The sequence below is a fragment of the Ambystoma mexicanum genome, chromosome 6q (assembly GCF_040938575.1).
Source record: "Ambystoma mexicanum isolate Mex_15411 chromosome 6q, UKY_AmexF1_1, whole genome shotgun sequence".
In the NCBI taxonomy this organism is placed as follows: Eukaryota; Metazoa; Chordata; class Amphibia; order Caudata; family Ambystomatidae; genus Ambystoma; species Ambystoma mexicanum.
The window spans coordinates 440,770,001-440,789,672 of record NC_090937.1 but is presented as its reverse complement, the minus strand read 5'-3'; the positions used below and the strand labels follow the sequence as shown (position 1 = coordinate 440,789,672).

The 19,672-nt window shown below is 48.1% G+C and overlaps 1 protein-coding gene across 1 annotated transcript in view; it reads right to left on the bottom strand.

The window, feature by feature from the left end:
- Window positions 1-19,672, bottom strand: part of MOB3B (MOB kinase activator 3B) — a 511,186-nt gene that overhangs the window by 78,037 nt on the left and 413,477 nt on the right. Inside the window, exon 3 of the mRNA XM_069630919.1 lies at window positions 17,558-17,760. Within this exon, the coding sequence (XP_069487020.1) occupies window positions 17,558-17,760 (203 nt within the window). The remainder of the gene's footprint in view (window positions 1-17,557; window positions 17,761-19,672) is intronic.

Genomic DNA, 19,672 nt, shown 5'->3' with positions numbered 1-19,672 from the left:
TCCCTATAGGAGATTCAGGGTAGGTGATAGCTACTTAGGATTGGTTCAGGTCAACACTATCAGTGATTCATGAGGGATTATCAGGTTGAAAACGGATTTCAGCAATGCAAGCAAGAGACAGCTATTTTTTTAACGTGTGGTGAGATTGAACTAGTTTTCAATTCACTGCACTTTTTTCCGAGGGCGTAAAGCTATAAGGAGTAGAAAGTCTTGTTGGAAAGCTGAGGATCTTAGTGTTAAAATTAAAGTTAAATCTCGTTCCTAGCACACGCGGTTCAAAAGATACGGACGATTTTGTGGAAGTAGATTTTCAGAAATAAAGTAAGATTCAAAATGGCAAATGACACTTTCCCAGCTTTAAAGTCACAGAATGAACACACGATTTCTAATGCAGTTCTCGGCAGGTTGAATTGGATGGGATAAGCTTATTTTAAACTAATAGATGACTATGCACAGTTCTGGCTGGGTACTCACACTATAAATTTGAAATAGGCCGTCAAGATCTGGTCAGGTTGGGACTGGACTTCTGGCGGGTGGTTCTGAAGTCACAGCTATCTGGGTCAGCTCTGCTTTGCTGGTCTGGGTCTCTGGTTCTGACAAAAGTTCTTGGCACTGCACAGCGGTCTGGTCTGGGTCTCTCTGGATACAGTACTGCTTTCTGGGTTCTGGCACAGGGTTCTAGCCAGAATCAAACAGCACAGCCCGGATGTTGAAGAGTTTAGTTAGGTTGCAAAAGATTTTGAGGCCTGCTGAAAAGGATTCAGCTTGTGGACTAGGCCTCTCTGCTACAAGTTCTGAAGTCTGGATTCTAAGTTCTGGATATGGTCCTTCTGGATATTGTCTGGTTTCTTGCGAAGCAAAGCGCTTCAATGAACTTGCAAAGCAAAGCGCTTCGCAAGAAATCAGTTTGAAGTGGAAAGTGAATGTCCCTACCTGGGTCTCAGTGGCTCTTTTTATGTCTTTTGAAAATGGGTGTGTGCGTGGGCATAACTAAGCCTGCCCCTCACAATTTATCATTGGCCAAGTCCTCCTCTCTCCCTTGATTGGGGGAAGGAAATGGAGTGTCATTGTGATGAGGTATGTTTATGGGTCAGAGGATCCTCCCCTTGTCACTTTGCACACAAATCTATTTTTGATCCAAATGCATATTTATCTATGTACAATTTTTCTAATATTATATGTCCAGTTAACATATTTTCTGTAGCACCAAACCATACGATCCCTGTCTTTATAAGATGTCGTGTCCACTTCTGACAGGATTCTGCCCTTTTGATCCAGAACACAACCTCTAAACCTTTCCAGAATTTACACAAATGTGCGCAAGGAATATAGGCATCAGATGATGAAGTGTCAGATTCTTAACATACAGACATTTGGAGTAATACCTTATTTTCCGCTACTACCCCCCAGAACATACCACAGAGTCCAAACACCTCTTAAAATGTGCACAGAAAAATCACAGGAATAATGATATTATTGATATAATTTTGACGATTATGTACTATGAATTATCCATCTTTCTAAAATTATGCTCTGGCCCGGAGGGGTGTGGTTTAGGTTCCAAAGCACATGGGGGAATTTCTGTCTGTCCCCGCCTCCAAGCTCAGCTGGCTCACAGAGGCAGCGCCCCTCCCATTTCCTTCCAAGAAGAAGCCATTTACGACCCCCTGATTTAACATTTGCCTGAGCCCAGGAAAGTTCATTGTTCTGTTTCCTGCAGTCTCAGGTACCCCTCCCCTAATTCAATCAGAGAGGTGTAATCTCCTTTTGCTGGGAACAGCAGAAGGCAGCCAGGCCTGTGAATGCAGTTGCTGGGCAAGTTTCAACTCCTGTCGGGGGTAGTTGCCGGGCAGAATTAAATCTCTTTAAGCCAGGCTTCACCCAAATGTCACTTTTGTTCCAGTTTTTCTTCATTCAAATAAAACTTACAGTTTTGACACATGCAGCTAGAACGCTGATTCTAAGTTCAAAACTATGACATTTAAACAGTTGCAACCTATGTGACACTCCAAAGTAAATCACTCATTTATTTTAAACATTTCGATTTTAGTGGCTTTAAGTCCAATTTCACTTAAACTGCTGACATCCACAGCTCAGCCAGTTTTGTTATGAACATTATTTTAGGCTCTTCATCTTTCCAGATTTGGTATGCACACAAGACTTCATTCTACCAGACGTCTGCTGGTGTTCAGTAAGATTTTTGAATATCTTGCAATGTTTGAAATAGGAATTTTGAGCTTGCATTTCAGAGAAAAAAATGTGATTTCAAGGCGCTTTTTGAGCTAACAGGCACTGCTGTTTTTCCTTTGGCACCACATTTCACTCATGGCACTTCTGGCCCATCACGCTCGCTCCGGTGGGTGGCAGGTCAGGCGACCATTTTGGTGTGCGCAAAAACTGTGCGGTTTTCCTCGATTCTGGTGCAAATGTGGGCTTTTCAGCCATCTTGGATTTTCTAAGCCCACAGACCAAATGTTGCAGCATAATAACTTGAACGTGGGTCGATACACCTGACACTACAACCTATTGCGTGAAGGACTAGTCCACTGTCTGCCTTTTCATTTATTGTTGGAGGTGTAAAGACTGGTGGGGGGGTCTGTACTTCTGCTCTCTATATGGTAGAGGAGAGGCACAGAAGACCCCAGCCAAGATTCTCTATTACGGTAGCAATGGACGAGCAATCAAGGCCTAGCTTCTCAGGAGGTGATGCAGGCTGGTTCTTAAGTACAGTGTATCCCCAAGCCCCCACAAAGGAATGTCCACACACTGTATTACTGAAAACACAGTCTTTATATAATTAGTTCAAAGGTTCTGTACACTTATCACCATAACGCACTTTGTGCTCAGGAAAATCAATAATGGTAAATATCTACAATTCTAAAGTGGTACCACTAATATTAGACCTCATTAAAGTGCATTCACAATACTGTAGAAATGGCACACAGATCAATAAGAAGGAAACCAGCAATAGAGAGAGGAGAGATAAAAGATGGTTGAAGCAATAGGCAGAATACTGGCCCTAGCTACTGGACACAGTTCTGTGTGGAGATCCCCCCCACCTGGGCAACCTGTAAAATAAAGAGATATGACACAAGCCCAGTCCATATATTGTTCAATAGTCTTATTCTCTCCTGCAATGTTTTTACCCCCCCAATGTACCTGGTGGAGTCGAGTCCTTCGAAGAGGCGTCGACAGATCCTTCTTGAGCGACCCCCTTCCAAGCGGGAGTCACGGATCGTCGAGAGGCGTCGAGAAACGTCGAAGACCTCGGGGTTCGGCGACGGGGAATCGACGGCCCTTCTTGAATGCCTTCCCTTTCAAGCGGGAGGCACGGGGCGTCGAACGTCCGTCGACAAACGAGGTAGAACGATGTCAAAGAGGCGGCAGCTTCGTCCGAGCGGTGCTCGTCGGCGTCGGGGCGTCGGCGTCCTGCAAGGCGGAGGTGTGCGGGGCACCTCGATGACAATAGTTCTGGACCGCAAAGATTGTAGAGACGGAAGCCCAGCAAGGGCGTCGGTTCGTCCGAGTCTTTGAGGTCGTTGGGTGGCGGGAAACCCACCGGCAGGTTTCTCCTCGGCGCGTTGGTCGTCCTCGACTTTCTCCGGCAGGATAAGCGGTCGACGATGCGGTCGAGGGAGTCCTTCGATTGAAATGTTCTTAGGCAAGGAGCGGACGGCTCCGGTCGTCGGCGGCACGGCGTCAAGTGGTTCCCACGGCTGGGCAACACAACTTCGACGGGCCTCCAGCGGTTACACAGACCTGCGAACCCTGTCGACGGCAATGGACTTCGACAGCGTCGATGTCCGGGTGCTTCACTTCGATCTCCTCGGCGGTCCCGTCTCGGGTCGGCAGCCTTTCGAGGGTCTGACTTCCAGGGCGCTTCGGCGAAGATTCAGCGGTGCTCGATGGTCCCTCGGAGCACGGGAAGAGGGCGCCTAGCCAGGTCCTCTCTCGGGTCAGTCCTCGACGATTTCGACAACCTTCAGTTTCTGTCGAAGCAAATGCCACAGCAAGTCTTCTTCTTCCAGCTGGACGTCGAGGATCAGCAAATCCAGTTACTCTTGAGTGGAGACTCAGCTTCTGAATGCTTCTGAACAATTTCCAGTGGTGAGAGGTCCCCAGATATACTATTCTGTCTCTCATCCACACTGCTGGCACACACACAGCAGCCAATCACACAGAAGGGCATTCATGCAGTCAGTCAGCCAATCAGGCACACAGTGCATTCAGGCCACACTCCTCCCTTTCAGACACTCACAACAAGGAATGTGGATTGGGACAAGTACCCAGCCATTCAACACTACACACTGCATTCAGGCCAGTTTCGGGCAGGGCTGTCTCAGTCTTTGTCTCACATGCCAGAAACCAGACAACCACAACAAGAAGTGTATATTGGTCACACACTCCATTCACCCAGGTCCCACCCACAGGAGGTACCCACAACATACAGTCAAAGGGAAGGCTCCAGTCAGTCTAGTTGGGCCTTCACAACAACACCATATATGGAACTTCCACCCAACAGCCAGTCAGGGGGAAGGTACAGAGTCAGGGCTTCCCAGGACTTTGGGAAAAACAAGACAACAGGCCATAGAAAGCAAGAGGCCACAGGGGCCATCTTGTTTTCTATCAGGAATCAACTGATCCCAATGGCAGGGCCTGGGTATCCCAAAATGGAGGACACCCAGAGCACCTGTCCAATTCAGCATGGAGCTGCCACCAGCCCATGCCCTGCTCTGTGGGCCACCCACAGGTGCCCAAAAACATACACTAGGGGCACAGGGTTGTACCCCTACCCAGGGGTGCCATAAGGGTATCCCATGGGTCTGTTCACCAAACCAAAAGAGAGAGCTGCACTGCCAGGAGTCCCTCATGGACTCCTGGGCAGAAAACATGACAGAACACACGGTAAAAACAGAGAAAGGACAAGGATTCAGAGGCCCTGTCCCTCAGATGCATTTCCAGCATCACAGTCGCCCCCCCCAGACTGAGGTGGAGGGTGCCTAATCTCCCACGGGATAGACACCCTCATCCAGACGGTCAACATACCTTCTGGAAAGGCCATCTGCATTATCGTGACTCTTCCCTGGTCTGTGCTCTATGGTGAAGTCTAGCCCTTGTAGGCTAATCGACCACCTGAGCAATTTCGGATTCTCACCCTTCATCTGCATAAGCCACTTCAGGGGCTTATGATCTGTTTGGACCTTGAAGGTGGACCCCGTAAGGTAGGGCCTAAAACGCCTAAGGCTCCAAACTATACTAAAACATTCCTTTTCAACAGTAGCCCACCTAAGTTCTCTACCCTTGAGTTGTCTACTGATGAATATGATAGGATGTTCTCTCCCTTTGTCATCTAACTGGGACAAGACAGCTCCAATTCCGGTGTCGCAGGCATCCGTCTGGACGATAAAGGGTCGGCTGTAGTCAGGCGCACTCAACACAGGTGCCCTACACAGACTTTCTTTCAAGCCATCAAAGGCCCTCTGACAGTCTTCAGTCCAATTAACCTTCCTAAGCTGTTTGGGTGAAGTTAGAGCTGTCAGGGGTGCAGCTATGGTTCCATAGTCTGCCATGAAATTGCGATAGTACCCAGTGAGGCCCAAAAAGGCTCTCACCTGGGTTTGAGTAGTGGGAGTCTCCCAGTTCTGTACGTCCTGTACTTTACTGGAGAGAGGTTGGATTTGACCCCCTCCTACCTCATGACCAAGATAGGTAACTTTCCCCTGAGCTATCTGGCACTTGGTGGCCTTGATAGTGAGGTTAGCCCTTTTCAAGGCCTGCAACACCTTATCCAGATGTGTCAAATGCTCTTCCCAGGTGGAACTGTAGACGGCAATGTCGTCTAAGTAAGCCACACAAAAGGCTTCCAGCCCACTGAGCGCATGGTTGACCAATCTCTGGAAGGTGGCAGGGGCATTCTTCAACCCAAAAGGCATGACCCTAAACTGGTAGAGTCCCTCAGGTGTTGAGAAAGCCGTCTTTTCCTTGGCATGGTCCGTCAGAGCTATTTGCCAATAGCCTGAGGTAAGGTCAAAGGTGCTCACAAACTTGGCAGCACCTATGGTGTCCACGAGCTCATCAGCCCTGGGCAATGGGTGCGCGTCAGTTTTGGTGACGGCATTGACTCCTCGGTAGTCCACACAGAACCTCCAATCCTTGGTACCCGCCTGGGAACTTGCCTTGGGGACAAGGACCACTGGACTGGACCAGGGACTGGTTGAGGGTTCAATAACACCCAGATCCAACATCTTGGCGACCTCAGCCTGGATGTGGTTTTTGACGGTATCCGACATACGGTAGCTCCTGCTCTTGACAGGCACGCTGTCACCAGTGTCAATTTCGTGCTTGCACCACGGTGTAAGGCCCGGTGTCAGTGAAAACAGAGAGGCATACTGCTGGAGCAAAGCCCTGCAGGCCCTCTGCTGCTCTGTTGTCAAATCGGGAGAGAGCTGTACTCCCTCCACTGAGCCATCCTGAGGGTTGCTATGCAGCAAATCAGGAAGGGGCTCACTCTCATCCTCTTCTTGCCCTGAAGCTAGCAAGAGACATGAGACCTCTGCTCGCCTGTGGAAAGGCTTGAGCCTGTTGACATGGAATACCTGGGGGGCTACCCCAGAGGCTCCCATGTCAACCAGATAATTGACTTCGCCCATCTTGGAGATGATCCTGAAGGGTCCAGTCCACTTGTCTGCCAAAGCTCTAGGCTTGGTAGGCTCCATCACAAGGATTTCCTGTCCCGGAGTCCAATCCACTTGCGAAGCTTTAAGGTCATGCCAGTACTTGTTCAATTCCTGGCTGGCCTTGAGATTTGCTGTTGCCTGACCCATCATTTGTGTCATCCTCCGCCTGAGGCCTAACACATAGTCCCCCACTTGCTTGGCGGGACCTGGAGGGGTGGCTTCCAAGCCTTCTCGGATCAAGGCGAGGGGCCCCCTCACGGGATGTCCAAAGAGTAACTCAAAGGGGCTGAAACCAACACCCTCTTGAGGTACCTCTCTGTAAGCAAACAGCAGGCATGGCAGGAGGAGATCCCATTTCCTCCTTAGGGGTTCTTCCAAAGCCCCTAGCATGCCCTTGAGAGTTTTATTAAATCTCTCAACCAGACCATTGGTCTGGGGGTGGTAAGAGGTGGAGAACTTGTAGGTTACCCCGCACTCTTTCCACATGGTTTTCATGTAACTAGACATGAAGTTGGATCCTCTGTCAGAGACAACCTCCTTGGGGAATCCAACACGGGTGAAAATGCCCAGGAGAGCCCTGGCAACCACCTTGGCAGTAACAGTCCGAAGGGGTATTGCCTCAGGGTACCTGGTGGCATGATCTACCAAGACCAGGATGAACCGATGTCCACCTGAAGTGGGAGGGTCAAGGGGACCGACGATGTCGATGCCCACCCTCTCAAATGGTGTGCCAACCACTGGTAATGGCTGCAGTGGGGCAATGACCCTGCCTCCAGTCTTGCCAGACAACTGACAAGTGGGGCAGGTCCTGCAGTGGGACTCCACCTCTACTCCCATCCGTGGCCAGTAGAAATGGGCAGAGAGCCTCTGCTTAGTCTTCTTAGTCCCAAGATGACCAGCCAAGGGCACCTCATGCGCCAACTGCAGGAGGAAGGGCCTGTAAACCTGGGGTACCACCAACCTCTTGCGGGCACCAGGTTCAGGCTTAGTGGGCTCACTAACAAGGAGCTCACCCTCCCAATAAATCCGGAATGTCTTAGGCATTTCTCCTTGTGCCTGGGACAGGGCCTGTTTCCTCAGTCCCTCGAGAGAGTGGCACTCTCTCTGTCCCTTACAGAATTCTGCCCGGGAGGGTCCCCCTTCAGCTAACAAGCATTGAAGGTCGGGATGATCCTCCGGGTTGAGAACCTCTCCCACAGGAGAGTCTTCTGTATCTTCTCCCACAGGAGTTGAGTTTGGGTTTTCCACTGGACCCAGCCCGTCCGGAGCATGGATCCCAATGGGTGCTGTCGGAACAGCAGGAAGAGATGGTGTTCCCTCCACAGAGGTGGCCTTCTTGGTCTTCCTTCTTCTTGCCTTAGGCCTCGCCTTTGGCTCGGGTACCGGACTCACAGCCAGACCCGGTGTCACCTGTGACCTAGTGACTGCAGCAGCAGTCATGGGAAGACCATCCGAGATCAACCCCAACTCTACTAGATCATTTCCTAACAGAATGTTAGCAGGGACATTGTCCTGAACCAGGACAGGAAGCTTTGCTGCCTTGTCTCCAATCATGAGTGTGACTAGGGCTACAGGCGATAATTTGGGAGGCCCACCAGCTAACCTGGTGGTTCTCAGAGGAGCACCTACATAGTCCTCTGGCTTGAGCAGGGTCCTGTCCACCACTGTCATGCTTGCCCCAGTGTCTCTCAAACCAGTAGAAGGCTGGCCATTCAAGAGGACACTTCTCAAAAACCTACGGGTGTTCTGTGGGATAGTCGCCAGTACTTCTGCGTACTGGTCCCAGGCCCCAAGGGACACTAAGGAAATCTCTACCGGAGCGCCAAAGGTGATTCCGGTAGAGGAGGGGAGGACAGTGGCCTCCACCTCAGACACGGGGTAAGGGTAGGTCAGGCTGACAGCCTGTACTCCAAGTGCCTTACCTTTACACTTGGGGTCACCCCTTTTGTGATCCAGAGCCCCACAATCCCAACAAGTGCCAGGAGTGCGGGGTACGGTACTGGAACCACTGGGAACCTGCTTTGCAGCAGGTGGACCACTACTCTTATTCCCACCCACAGAGGACTTATCCCCACTAGATTTTTGGGTCTTAGGAGAGGAAGGTTTTGGTTTACCCGACTGTGACTGCTTTTGGGACTCCTCAGCTTTCTGAGAGGCCCCCTTTTCTTTGTCCTTGTCCTTCCCACTGGAGTCCTTAGGGGACACCCGGTGGGAGACCCACTTGTCAGCCAACCTAGCCAGCTTAAAGGGGTCCAAAATGTTCTGGTCAGCCACATACTGACGCAGCTCTGGTGAACAGGCTTCAGAAAAATGCTCAAAAAACAAGAGGTGGGACAACTCAACAAAAGTTTTCACCTTGTATCCATCAATCCACCCCATCATGTTCATGTGCGCAGTACTCACCCAGTCAACCCAAGACACATTCTCTCTTTTCTTAAATTCCCTGAACCTTTTAAGGTATTGGGTAGGTGTCTTGCCAAACTTGGCAATCAAAGCAGACTTCATACACTCATACTGACCCCTTTCTTCCACACCCAGCTTCAGAATACAGTCATATCCAGTTTGAGGCACTCTGCTTAACAAACACTTAGCCCAATCTCTTTTATCTACATCATGAATTGCACAAGCCATTTCAAACGCTTCAATCCATTGGAGGATATCTGAACCCTCCACAAACACACCAACCAAATCTTTCATAAACTTGGTGGCTGGGGACCTGACACTCTCACTGGATCTAGCTGAAGTCTCCACTCTAGCTTTCTCTAGCTGGATTCTCTGACATTCAGTGTCCTGGCTTTTGAGTTCAAGGTCCTTATTTCTGAGTTCAAGATCCCTATTCTTGAGTTCCACTTGCTGTGCCAGCTCCTCTTTCTTAAGCTCAGCTTCTATTTCCAACTTGCGATATTCAAAGGCTAACTTCATCCTCAATAACTCAAGTTCCATGGAATTGCTGGGGTTTGGAACAGAGGCAGCAGGAATGGTGGCATTCCCAGAAACAGATTCAGCGACAACCCCAGGGGCAGAGTCCTCACTGGTTGCATCCCCCCCTTCATCAAGGGTTTCACCATCAGTCTGGTAGTCCACCAGGGCAGCTATCAGCTCAGCCCTAGACTTATCCACAAAGTCTAACTCCCTGGCTTCACAAGCACTCTGGAGAGCCTCCAAGCTCATCCGAGTCAATTTACCATTTGCAATGGGCTCCATTGCCTGTAATGCAGTTATTTGGTACACACCCAAACCTTAATCTAATAAAGTGCGGATATTTTGTAAGTGGCACGGTTATACACTGAGTCTTAAAACCATAAGCATCCCACCGCTGCCACCAGCTGTAAAGACTGGTGGGGGGGTCTGTACTTCTGCTCTCTATATGGTAGAGGAGAGGCACAGAAGACCCCAGCCAAGATTCTCTATTACGGTAGCAATGGACGAGCAATCAAGGCCTAGCTTCTCAGGAGGTGATGCAGGCTGGTTCTTAAGTACAGTGTATCCCAAGCCCCCACAAAGGAATGTCCACACACTGTATTACTGAAAACACAGTCTTTATATAATTAGTTCAAAGGTTCTGTACACTTATCACCATAACGCACTTTGTGCTCAGGAAAATCAATAATGGTAAATATCTACAATTCTAAAGTGGTACCACTAATATTAGACCTCATTAAAGTGCATTCACAATACTGTAGAAATGGCACACAGATCAATAAGAAGGAAACCAGCAATAGAGAGAGGAGAGATAAAAGATGGTTGAAGCAATAGGCAGAATACTGGCCCTAGCTACTGGACACAGTTCTGTGTGGAGATCCCCCCCACCTGGGCAACCTGTAAAATAAAGAGATATGACACAAGCCCAGTCCATATATTGTTCAATAGTCTTATTCTCTCCTGCAATGTTTTTACCCCCCCAATGTACCTGGTGGAGTCGAGTCCTTCGAAGAGGCGTCGACAGATCCTTCTTGAGCGACCCCCTTCCAAGCGGGAGTCACGGATCGTCGAGAGGCGTCGAGAAACGTCGAAGACCTCGGGGTTCGGCGACGGGGAATCGACGGCCCTTCTTGAATGCCTTCCCTTTCAAGCGGGAGGCACGGGGCGTCGAACGTCCGTCGACAAACGAGGTAGAACGATGTCAAAGAGGCGGCAGCTTCGTCCGAGCGGTGCTCGTCGGCGTCGGGGCGTCGGCGTCCTGCAAGGCGGAGGTGTGCGGGGCACCTCGATGACAATAGTTCTGGACCGCAAAGATTGTAGAGACGGAAGCCCAGCAAGGGCGTCGGTTCGTCCGAGTCTTTGAGGTCGTTGGGTGGCGGGAAACCCACCGGCAGGTTTCTCCTCGGCGCGTTGGTCGTCCTCGACTTTCTCCGGCAGGATAAGCGGTCGACGATGCGGTCGAGGGAGTCCTTCGATTGAAATGTTCTTAGGCAAGGAGCGGACGGCTCCGGTCGTCGGCGGCACGGCGTCAAGTGGTTCCCACGGCTGGGCAACACAACTTCGACGGGCCTCCAGCGGTTACACAGACCTGCGAACCCTGTCGACGGCAATGGACTTCGACAGCGTCGATGTCCGGGTGCTTCACTTCGATCTCCTCGGCGGTCCCGTCTCGGGTCGGCAGCCTTTCGAGGGTCTGACTTCCAGGGCGCTTCGGCGAAGATTCAGCGGTGCTCGATGGTCCCTCGGAGCACGGGAAGAGGGCGCCTAGCCAGGTCCTCTCTCGGGTCAGTCCTCGACGATTTCGACAACCTTCAGTTTCTGTCGAAGCAAATGCCACAGCAAGTCTTCTTCTTCCAGCTGGACGTCGAGGATCAGCAAATCCAGTTACTCTTGAGTGGAGACTCAGCTTCTGAATGCTTCTGAACAATTTCCAGTGGTGAGAGGTCCCCAGATATACTATTCTGTCTCTCATCCACACTGCTGGCACACACACAGCAGCCAATCACACAGAAGGGCATTCATGCAGTCAGTCAGCCAATCAGGCACACAGTGCATTCAGGCCACACTCCTCCCTTTCAGACACTCACAACAAGGAATGTGGATTGGGACAAGTACCCAGCCATTCAACACTACACACTGCATTCAGGCCAGTTTCGGGCAGGGCTGTCTCAGTCTTTGTCTCACATGCCAGAAACCAGACAACCACAACAAGAAGTGTATATTGGTCACACACTCCATTCACCCAGGTCCCACCCACAGGAGGTACCCACAACATACAGTCAAAGGGAAGGCTCCAGTCAGTCTAGTTGGGCCTTCACAACAACACCATATATGGAACTTCCACCCAACAGCCAGTCAGGGGGAAGGTACAGAGTCAGGGCTTCCCAGGACTTTGGGAAAAACAAGACAACAGGCCATAGAAAGCAAGAGGCCACAGGGGCCATCTTGTTTTCTATCAGGAATCAACTGATCCCAATGGCAGGGCCTGGGTATCCCAAAATGGAGGACACCCAGAGCACCTGTCCAATTCAGCATGGAGCTGCCACCAGCCCATGCCCTGCTCTGTGGGCCACCCACAGGTGCCCAAAAACATACACTAGGGGCACAGGGTTGTACCCCTACCCAGGGGTGCCATAAGGGTATCCCATGGGTCTGTTCACCAAACCAAAAGAGAGAGCTGTACTGCCAGGAGTCCCTCATGGACTCCTGGGCAGAAAACATGACAGAACACACGGTAAAAACAGAGAAAGGACAAGGATTCAGAGGCCCTGTCCCTCAGATGCATTTCCAGCATCACAGGAGGAAAGTCCCATTTTGCTGCCTGAACCATGAAGACCATGAGCCCAATCTTAGACCATGTCCTGGAATTTAAACTGACAGACCTGTTACACTGTAAAAGTAATCACACAGCCCAAATGATATGAATACTATGTTGGCTATAAGCGAATCACATCATGTGACAAACTTCGTAAACCAAGAAACCTGAATGTGACCATAGGGAATCCATTTTGTAAATACCAGCCATTTTGTTTTTCTTTTTAGTAAAACGCTTTGCAAAGTATTTTATATGCTTTAGACTCACACACGGTGCAAGACCACAGCTTGAACTCTGGAATACTAACATAGGCAGGAATGTAGAGCCATGCAGAAATACATTGTTTTCCCTCTCACTGAGGCCTTGAAGCTGTGCAGAAGCCGCGCCTAATCAGTAGTCCAGGTGCCGGTTTGTCTTGCAAGCTCTGTTGTAAAAGGCAGTTAAACATGAATTATATGCAACTAATGGTACTCCTTCACAAAGAATGGTTTTTCTGCTTCAGCACTGTCTGACCCTTAGCTCATGAGCCGCAGCAAACAGATAACGTTGTATGGAATGTTACTCTGCTAAGAACAAGATATCCTTTCTGTGCCAGCGCTCCATGTTCCTCATAACAGGCAAGTGTCTCTGCAGCCTTTGCTAGAATAACTAATGTTTAGACTAAATGTAAACGTGTCATGAACTGTCAATTACCAAACCCTAGCCTGAATGACATGTATGAGGGCGGAACGTACCGCATTAACAAATGATGATGTATTATGTGTATATATACATGACTGCTTGAGCGCTGCCCGCGCTCTCTCGCATCTCACGTTGTCTGGGAACACACGTCGTGAGGCGTCGAGACCCAGTCGGCTGACTGAAATACTTTGAATAAAACCAGACTTGTTTGGAAATCGAACTTCACGACTGACGTGTTATTGGGTATATGGTTATTATGCCTTATTTCCATATATATGGTCTAACAGACCATGCTATGGGCTTTGTAAGGGCACATGTTTTACGGTTAAATATTGTGGCACCTAATACTGTGACAATGCTCTTGGTATAATAAAGATGTGCATGATTCCTTTCAGGCACCCCAAAGGTACACACAAGCTAAGCAGTGATTACTTGTCTGCTGAGGCGAAGAAACCACTACTCCATATGAGGACTGAACAAGAATCAACACAGCTTGACAAATCTCTGTTGACAAAGATTAGGGTCAATCTGGGCTCAGGACCCCATTATAGGCCCCCTTGGTCCTTTCAAATCTGTAGCTGAAAGATGCTTTGATGGCTGCTGGGTCTCCACTTAGTGACTTGACCACACACTGCGTCTTCAGGAATGCAAGAGTTGGCTTTCTTTAAATGACCATATACCTGCCAACCTTTTCCCTTTTCCTTCGATTGTCACCCTGGTCTCCATGCTGCCAGGTTTCACTCCCTGGCCTTTCTCTCTCAAGTGCTCTGAAGTGGTTTCTTCAGCATGCAGTGCTGTACCAAGTGCCATACATCAATACATTCCCTTGTGCTTGCCTTTGCTGAACATGGGGACACCAAGACATGTATTAAATGCACACATTCCATTTTGCACGAATCCAGCCATTGCTGTGATCTAGTAAAAACAATTCATCTATGGGCTGAATTTTGCACATGGTGGATTACTCTACCATTTGAAAATCTGTGCCATTATAACTGCACGCATTCACTAACCCAAGCATTCATTTTAAGCTTGACCCAGCAGGGTCCACAATGATGCACGCTGTGGTAAGCCAGAAGAAGCAGATGAACCCATTGGTGGCATTTATGCAAGTTTTTTTAATGCAAATAATAAATAAAAGGTGTTTAGTAATAATGTGTTTGCCTCACCTAACACAAAACTAACTAGGGTGCTCATCGTCCGTGAGGTTGTCCAAATCAACTGTCGGTCCTCCATCCAAAACTGTCCTATTCTGGCCCTACCACTAATCAAGAAAACTCAAATGAAAGAGTGGTCCAGGAGAATTACCCCCTTCTCCTGGACAGGCTTCTATAGCCTTAAAGGTTCTGTCTCAGGATGGCTTCTGGTAATGTCATCTATGAGCTCTTTTAATTCTTCAAGGGGGATTTTACTCCTCCCAGGCTGTCCCTTGATTTCTATACAAAAGTTCCCTTGATCCACAAATAATTATTTCCTTCTTTGAATCTTGCAGTGTCTCTTTATAAATCTTTATACCTTTCTGGAAGTACGTTGGATGCCTTTCGTGGCATTCCTTACTTGGTTTAACGTATTGTTCTTTACTGGGATAAGTCTGACTGGTCCCTTGGCAGTCTCTACTCTCTTTCCAATAGTCACATATACTGGGATGAGTATGATTGGTCCCCTGGTAGTCTTCACTCTCATTCCAAAATGTACTTATACTGGGACGGATATGATTAGTCTCTTGGCAATTGCCACTCTCTTTCCAATAGTGACTTGTACTGGGACGAGTGAACATTACAGTGGCTTCTGCATTCTCCAGTGCAGCAAGAAAGGAGAAAATTAAGTGTAGATATGCTCAGACTAGCCAATCGGGCAACATCCGAAGGGTTGGCCCAACAGGCTTGGGTTGGCCTAGGTTTTCGTGGCAATGCGGGGCAATTTACTAATTAATTCTACTATTTAACTGGTAATTTTGAGGAATTCTACTCGTGTTAGTGCTTCAAAAAGTGCCATTTGCTGCAAATCTTTTTAAAATGCTATCCCGTGTTCTACCAAAACTGTTTGTTGCTTAAGCTCATGGATTGCAGATTTTGCCTATGAGCCACTTATCTGTGCCCTAGCCTTTTCTGTCCCAGTCGGACCCAGGCTGCAGATCGCAACAGTTCTGTGGTCAGTTATCTGCTTCTCACGCTCTCGGTATATCAGGGCCTGTTGCTTTTCCATCAGTGAGGTAAGTGTTTACAAAACTACCTTACTTTTGCAGTTACAGAATGATCTGGAAGTCCCATGTAATGGTGTATAGTGTTTTCTGCACATGAGGTAGGAGTCCAGCCACAGTGAGGTAAGTAACATTTGTATATTTATTTTCTTGTGATGCCCTAAATTGCAGACTGAAGCGTGGGGGTGGTGAGACTAGATGCTGTCCTGTATGTGATATGTTTGGTGGTGCACATGACAGAAAAAAATACTCCACAGCACACTTGATCATCAAAATCAGTCACACACTCGACCTAGTGAAGTGTGACAGTGTAAGGTGTCATGTAAATGAGGAGTGCAGTGCAACAGACCATGTAATGCCTATTGCATGAATGACACTGTTTGTTGGGGGCCTGCCATTCAAAAAGTACTTCAAAGTGCTTGACAAGCCACATTTGTTTCATCGAACACAATATGCAGTGTTTACAATGAAGCTTCACAGGCAAACTCATCCGCCATCCTAATTGGACTTGTTTTTATACCTGAAGCAAGAACGCTACCCGAGGGACAGATCCTAAAAACATTTTTAAGGCAGAAATAACTAAATTAAGAAAAGTTCCTATTTCTGAGAAGGACTTTCATGGCCTGCTTCTAAGTTTTGGGGAACATGAACACAATGTAATTTATGAAAAAAAAACAGATTCCTTTAGTAAAAAACAAAAATTCTAAAAAGAGCTAATTCATCCAAAGTCTTGGTGATTTGCACTCAAGGCCGTCTCTCGCCCGGGCCCCGAAGCGAAGGGCAGACAAAGAAAAGGTCAATTCCTGTTTGGACCTGTTCGGACCAGGAGGATCCAGGGCTTGAACCCCTGCTCAGACAGCAGGTAAGCATGCACCAACATGTTTTTACTCCCTCTGTCACCACAGGCCATCCCCACCACTCTGGTCCCCCCATGATGTTCCCTTGTGCCCCCCACTTCTCGCACACAGGTGTTGCCTGTTTTGCTTGATTCTTCTACCCTGCCCACCCACCCCTTCCAGCCTACTTCTGCAGGAGTCTGTCCTGAAACATTCTGGTTTCACCATCACCGTCTTGTGGCCAAGGTTGGATTTGACTTTTATGGACTTCATTGATTAACTGTGCTTCACCCTTTCTCCTGGTGGCCCTGAATCATGCTGTTCCCATCTTCATCTTGTATCCAGGCTTGAAACATTATGTGTTACTACTGACTTCTGCTATTGTATTCGCTCTCCCCTCTTGCCTTGCCACTCTTTTTGACTGCTTACTCTCTGTTCTCTCCACTTCTCCCTTTCAACCTTTTCCTCTCCCCTCCCCTCCTTCCCTTACTTTCTTCTATGCACTTACTCTATCAGAATTTTCTCTGGACCTGGTATGATAGCAACTTCGTCTGTCTTCTCCCCCCTCCTCTTACTTGTCCCCCCACCCCCAGCACTATCTTAAATGTCGTCAGGCCTAGTACGATAGTCTCTTGTTTTGTTCCTACCCTCCCTTTCTGCACCCCCCCTCACCTTTTGTTTTTCTCCGGCTCTACCAGAAATGTCATCAGGCCTAGTACGGTAGTCGCCTTTCTGTTTCCATTTCCTTCCCACTCTTCCCCCTCCCTTCTTTATCTATGTCTTAGCCGAGTACGATAGTTAATTTCACATCCTTACTGTTCATGGCCTGTAAGAACGTCATTGCATTTTCCCTTGCCCTCACCCCACGTCCCCCCTTTGAAACACATTGGGGGTCATTCCGAGTAGGGCGTAAAGGGATACCGGGCACCGTTAAGGACATCGGTGCCGGTAAACCCTTTGCGCCCTACTACGAGGCCTCTTTGCGGTCCCGTCCTTAACGCCTGCTTTTACCAGGCGTTATGGACGGGATCCGCAAAGGGACTTCAGTGCTAATAATGTTACCGTAATTTACGGTACCGTTATTAGCACCCTCCCCATTCCCATTGAGCCCTATGGGGGCTCGAATGGGGATTGACATTTTCAATGGGGACTTAACGGTCCCGCAAAGGTCGGACTAGACCGGTAAGTCCCCATTGAACGAGGGCGGACACGGTACCGATAATGGTGCTAGTCATGGCGCTAATAGCGCCATGACTAGCACCAACCTCGGAATGAGGGCCATTTTGTACAGGCGCTATATAAATAAACGATCATATCATCATATCGCTCTCCCGTCATATTCTGGGTTTTTTAGAACCCACCTGGACAGAGTCGCTTGGATCTGCCTTCTTGCAACTTAAGTCAAGGCTCTTGATGTGGCACTTACCAAAGGCTCTAACTCCTTGCGGTCCACCAGGTTGAGTTCGGTCACAAAGTAGTAGAAGTGCTTGTAGCAGGTGTTGACATGCGCCTCCGCCCCCATGACGATGATGCGGTCAAAGTGGTGTATGTAAACGTGGACAAAGACCCTGAAGAGCCTGCAGAGGATCTTCTTGCAGATCTGAAGGAAGTTCTTTGGAAAGGGAACACCTGGAAGAACAACACAAGGCAAAGTTATTTTCAGACTTCCCAGTGCTTTTGTCATTCCTCTGAATAGACAGTCAATCAAACATTTTGGACCATATTACACAATGTTTTTCTCTTCTGTAAAGCCAAGGGAGAACAGGGAGGGTCACAGAGCGCACCGTGTAGAAAAGGGCCAACACATGAGCAAACAGAGCTCATCATATTTCAGCTGCTATGCAACAAGGGAAGAGGCATTCACCTCCCCTCTTTGAATCTGAACGTCAGGGCAACGTTTGATGCTAAATAATTTCGTATAATTTTTGCACTGTATCAAAATCGTCAAGTAATACAGCCTCCCAGCAGAGTTGGTTTACTCCACTCCCCTGCACTTACTTAAGCAGTGAAAATAGTGCAAAAGTGTTGTGCTCCATTGTTACCCTTGCACAAACTATACATAACAAGGCCCTATATGCTCAACAACCTGCTGTAATAAAATATTGACAGAGAGAGAGTGGAGTTCGTCAGGACCAAGGAGAAATCAGGGGTGCTTGGTGAAAACCCACCTGCACCCTCTAAACTACACTGTGATTCTGAAGTGCCATTGTCTACATCAGGGTTGTCCAACTCCAGGCCTCGAGGGCCGGATCCATGCCACCTTTTCAGGATACCCCACGTTAATATGCCTGAGATAAATTTGCATACAATGATTCTAAATGTATGCACATTTCATCTCATCAATAATAATGAAGGATATTCTGAAAACCTGTCAGGTTTCTGGTCTTCAAGGCCTGCAGCTGGACAACCCTGATGTACATGTATTCCCATGAGCCATTCTAATATGATAGAGCCGTGGTCTGCAAACCTTTCACCCTCAAGATGTTTTGGACTATAACTCCCGTTAGACCAAACCATTAAAGTCAATGGTGAGAGTTCATGGGGGAGTTGTAGTTCAAAACATCTGGAGAGCCACAGGTTTCAGTTTGTTGTAGAGGAACTACAATTAATGCAGAACCACACTGTTCTCTGCATCCGAAAACGATTTCCTTATATACTAGTTCTTTGCTGGTTATGTGTATTCTGCATGTAATTCACTGTTTTGTATTTATTGTTTTGATTGACTTGCTTGATTATCTTTGTGTAAATCTTACAAATAAATAATTCTGAAAACGATCTCTGATCCCATTGCCACAACCACAAATTATCAATACCATGGCCAACCTTGCTGTATTGATTCCAACCATGGCATCAATACATCAAAGCATCAAACTCAAGATTTGAAACCTGACTCACCAAGCCTTCCATTACACAGCACCTTCCTTCCTCACCAGTCGGTTCTCGATGTGCAAGTCATGCAGACAGCCATGGTCTGCCTCCCAAACCCATCCTCCCACCTGCCAGCCACCGATCTGTGACTCTTCCAGCTTCGAGACTTCTCTCTTGTTTTCCCACCTTCTCTCCTCCTGTACACATAGCATGCTGAAGTTGCCTCATGACAGCAGGAGCACTTTCAAAAGTAAATAGACATAATGTGATCTGGTCACTGAGTCTTGCTAATTTTTCTGTTCCATTTTTTAAAATACTTTTTATTTATTGACCCCTTCATTTCAGTATTGAGACAAAATGTTGGTTTTGTTATCCTAGCGGGTTAGGTATGTCATGTCTCGTTAAGCCATTTAACATTATTGTCAAATGTCAAGCGCATTGAAGCAGCCATACGGTGGAAAGTAGCACGCCACAAAAAGCCACAAAATATAAATAATACACATGAGCCACACTCTTTCCAGGAAAAGGGCAATAATGTGTGAAGTAGACCTGCAAATGAAAGCTAATAACCAGACTCTACACCCTTTGTGGACCTAAGAGCCTCATGCCGCCTTTTATGAAAGGTTCAAGGTAACTGCATCCCTGGCTAAGAAAGATAGGCGAGGTTGTGCTA